Source organism: Penaeus vannamei, chromosome 18 (genome assembly GCF_042767895.1).
Source record: "Penaeus vannamei isolate JL-2024 chromosome 18, ASM4276789v1, whole genome shotgun sequence".
Taxonomy (NCBI): Eukaryota; Metazoa; Arthropoda; class Malacostraca; order Decapoda; family Penaeidae; genus Penaeus; species Penaeus vannamei.
The window spans coordinates 30,772,275-30,776,617 of NC_091566.1; the positions used below are offsets into that span (position 1 = coordinate 30,772,275).

Genomic DNA, 4,343 nt, shown 5'->3' on the forward strand with positions numbered 1-4,343 from the left:
GCATAGGTTGCCCTTTCACTTGTGCTTATTTGAAGTGAAATAATGACATTAGCTATAAATATCAGTTTATAAATGCTTGAAGAATGTTTTTATGACGAATATCAGTTCATTTGAATAATACACGAAATGTGTATTTTGATATACATGCTTGTAGGCCTGTGAATATTTGCCTTATATCAAGATCTGTGAGTGAGTATCAAGTCTGTACATCATAAGATAAGAGAATGCAAAGTATCTTGCCTGAATAGGAGTGCGGGGTTATTGTGCATCCTTGAAAACCTTTCTACATTTACAGAAACAGGAGGTGCACTTCATCAGGGACCATTAGTGTCGTTGAGAGGCATATCATGCTTATGGTTATAATCAGGTTGTTGAATCAGTTCGCTAGTAAGACAAATTTGCCAGTGCATATACATATCTGAATATCCATCTCATATGCCATGAAGTGCCCCAGGCTTACCCTCACATGCATAGTATACACACGCAAATGCTAACAGTTTGTATATTTGTATGTATGCATATGCATATTCACATGTGTATGAATTTGTATATAGATGGATGACTGTAACATGTATCAAGTATATTACTTTGTTTTTTAGTTTATTAAGCTATTTTTATAATTTATTTATCAACATAATAGTTATGTTGTTGATTGAACTAAAATGGTAATGATATTGATGTAAGAAATTCTTTGGTATGCTTTCTGACAGTAATATGTTGTACAAATGAGTGCTTGAGAGAAATCAATAATGTTGAAGTATTTGACCTATCTTGTCACTTCTACCATTTGTTTGTTTTTCTTCTAGGGTAAAGGTGATTGAGATTACACTGTCTAGAGGGGAATATTGCATTTATTTTTGCAATGCAAAGTTTGCAAATAATGAGTACTGTAGCACAGTGTATTCTTTCACTTGGTCATAGAATTCATTTTGCATGTTATAATTTGATTTGCATGCAATAGATTGCCTTTGTAGGAAGTATGTCGTTTAGCAGTGTACTGTGGAAACTAAGTTGATGACATGGAGCTCTTGTGTAAGCTATTTATCCTTTGAAGAAAAAGCTTCATTGTAATAATTTGATACTCTGAAAGTGAAATTTGATAATAATATTACCTAAAATTTTGTACCAAGACCTCTTGCAAACTACGTTTGTAGAAAAATTGTTTTCAATGATTAAGCTAGTGTGATGTGTAGTTTATAATGAATTTTGTAGTTTATAAATGTTGTATAGTTTGTATAGTGTGATTCTTATGTACATTTTGAACATATATTGATGTGTAAAAATGTTTATCAATATTGAAAAGTAATTAGGATCACTATCCATAGCTACACCAATGCTGTAATTACAACTACCATCATATGCCAATCTAACCACTGATGAAACAACACTGTCCTGACAATGCTACTCTAGTTATGATTACCATTATCCTCACAGCATTTTCTGTTACCTGCACAACTACTGACACCATTATTTTTCTCTGCAAGTGATGATTATTATCAGTCTTACTAATCTCGTTTATTATTTTTTCTAGACAAGCAAGAAACGCCGTGGTACCATTAAGAACAGGCCAGTGGTTGTGAAGGGATTCCGACCAAAGAGCAAGCTCACCTAAGCCATTATTCGCCTCCTGTTTTGGGGGCGTCTACAGTATCCTGGCTCTTCTCTCAGAACCCTTTGATTTGTTTAACTGTTACAATTTTTTGAATTTAATTTTATTTATTTATTTTTTTTATCAAATTTCTTTAGTCTTCATCTCACGCTTCCTCACCCTTGCCCCTCTATATTTACTCTTTCTGTTTGTGCGTGGGTGTGAACATGTGTGAAAATAAACAATGTAGGGTTTTGCAATAGTGATTTTTAGAGCATCAAAGACTTGAAGGTGGGGGTATAAATCTTTGATGTTTCATATATTTGTAAAGGAAGTAATCAAGATTCAGAGATCTTTTCCAGTGAAAATTAATAATAATGGATGAATAAAATAAAAACTAGAAAAGCACTACTGACTAAAGTATTCTTTAGTCTGACAATGCCTTAACTTTACTGTACAGTAAATGTATCATTCTGAGTAAGAATGCAGGCACATAATTGTGCACTCTTCTTTTTTGGGGGTTTATTCTGGTATAATTTTATCAGCTTCAAAAATTAAAAATAAAAACTTATCAATGTAATTTACTTTGAAAATTATTTTGTAATCCAAAGGAAATTTAGTTCTTTACCAGTGGCCATTTTCTTCAGCATGAACATGTCAAGCAGCATGAATTTGTAGAAATAGCTTTTCATGTGCTTATTCATGAAAATAACACCTAAAAAGGAAATTTACTATATGCAGATTAAAAGGGTGATTTTAAGATTACCTCAAATGTGAATTGAGTTTTAAAAAAGGATAATAAAAGTAATAAAGAAGAGCATGTTTACTTTTTTTTTTTATTAATCATACAGTTTGACATGATGAGTTTGATTATGTCCAACCGTACAATAAAGCAAGAAATTGTACATGTGAAAATTGTTTAAAAGTGAAAAAGTAGTGTAATCCTGAATGTTAACTGTGATACCAGTAATGTACTGCAGAATGCTATAAATCTTTTTAATGTTGATATCTGTTGATATCTCTTGTGTGGGAAACTTGGAAGTTTATGGGTTGAAGTTAATTAGTATGGAAAGTTCTTGTCATTTTAAGTTCACAGGTACTATGATAGTCATTTTTTATCACATTCCGGGGAGAAATGTAGGATATGGAGTATATTTGAATATCTAGATTGAAGTGTTTATTATTTATTTAGGATAAAAAGGCAGGGAATTTAAGGGAAAAGGATAATCAAAAGTTTGTGTGTCTATTAGCATATTTCCACTTTGATAAGCATATTGCAAGGTAATGCGTTATACTTAAGAAGTGATTATGCAGTATATTAATATTGCTGAAAAAGATCATTAGTATGGTTACCACCTTATAATTATGGGAGGAATAAAATGCATTTTTTTTCTTTTTCTTGAAATGGACTTTCCTTCTAATTGCTGAAACAAGATACTTGTTGATGGATCTAATGGCAGTGGTAGGGTATAATGACATCTAAAACCTGTGTGTGTATTACAGTAGTACAACTTCAAATTCTTATGGTGTTTAGAATATTAATTTTGAGTATGTTGGAAATTATTCCAAGTCACAAAGGACTTCTATATCTTAATTTGCATGTGACATATTTTCAAGTAATGTGAAGTAATTTTGATAATTGGTGGACTTTCCTCAGAATGCCTTGTACACCGATCAATTCCATGTTGAATGGGTGGGGGAATAGTAATTATACACACATTGGCAAGAGTCGTTGACAAGCATTGTTGGTTTTCATGTTTACAGAGTTGAATATGTTCTCACTGTTTATCCATGGATTTGCATATGTTGAGTTTACTTTGATATCTGCTTATCACCAACAACAGATTTTCTCCTATTATTGTTGATAAAGAATAGATAATACAGGGAAGATCCTATGGAACTTAAAACACCCTGCCTTAATATGTAAGTGACAAATAAAGTTGTGTTTAGAGATATTGGTCTTACTTCCTGCGTATGACATCAGCTTAGAATAACAAAGCAGTGCAAGTGCTTGTTGAAACTAAACATTTCAACAGAAGTTTGGAATAAGAGATTGAGTCATGTAAGTAAAAGCTTTAGACTCTTGTATAAGGCCAAATTGAGAAAATGTCTATGGTGAATTATAGAGACCTAGCATACGTACATGCATGGCCTTTTCTCAATCCACCTTTGTTTCCGTTCCTTCTCCAACCCCTTTTACTATCTACTTCCCAAGGTGTAAGAGCCGTGCTGAAAGGATGAAAGGCTAATCTTGTGCCAGTCCTGAACGGCCAGCGGGAACCATGGGCATGGTATTCCCCTGATTTAGCTGTCTAGCCCTTACCCCCTTAAGGGGCACTGAGGGGGTGGACTGTTTATTTCTCCTACATAGCCAATGCTTCCTATGGTCAGTGATGAAGTAATACCCATCTTAGAGGCAATGAGGCTTGCTCCTTCATCAAATAGCCCCACCAATTCAGACTCTACCGGCTCCCCGACCCCAGGCTCTCCTTTGACTACGACTCTGAACACAAACTACTATCCACTCCTCAATGCCTACTAGTGCATTACCCACCCAAGCAGAGACTCAATCTCCAGAAGACATTCCTACCCTCCCACCTTCCTCAAATTCATCAACTCTACCCCCACAAGCTTCTTCAAGCACCCCATCCTCCCTTATTACCTTACAGCCTTATTCTCCATCTCTCTATAATACGACACCCCTCAACACTACTCCCTCTTCCACACATCCCTGACCACCACCACCCCTACAAAT

At 34.5% G+C, this 4,343-nt stretch overlaps 1 protein-coding gene across 1 annotated transcript; it reads left to right on the forward strand.

Annotated features, from left to right (window-relative positions):
* Window positions 1–1,531: 1,531 nt before the first annotated feature.
* LOC113800222 (dolichyl-diphosphooligosaccharide--protein glycosyltransferase subunit STT3B) lies at window positions 1,532–3,539 on the forward strand (the record flags this gene model as incomplete). Its single annotated transcript, XM_027350950.1, is given in 1 exon segment — window positions 1,532–3,539. A coding segment is annotated over 1 exon segment (81 nt), but the record flags the coding sequence as incomplete, so codon positions are not given.
* Window positions 3,540–4,343: the final 804 nt, after the last annotated feature.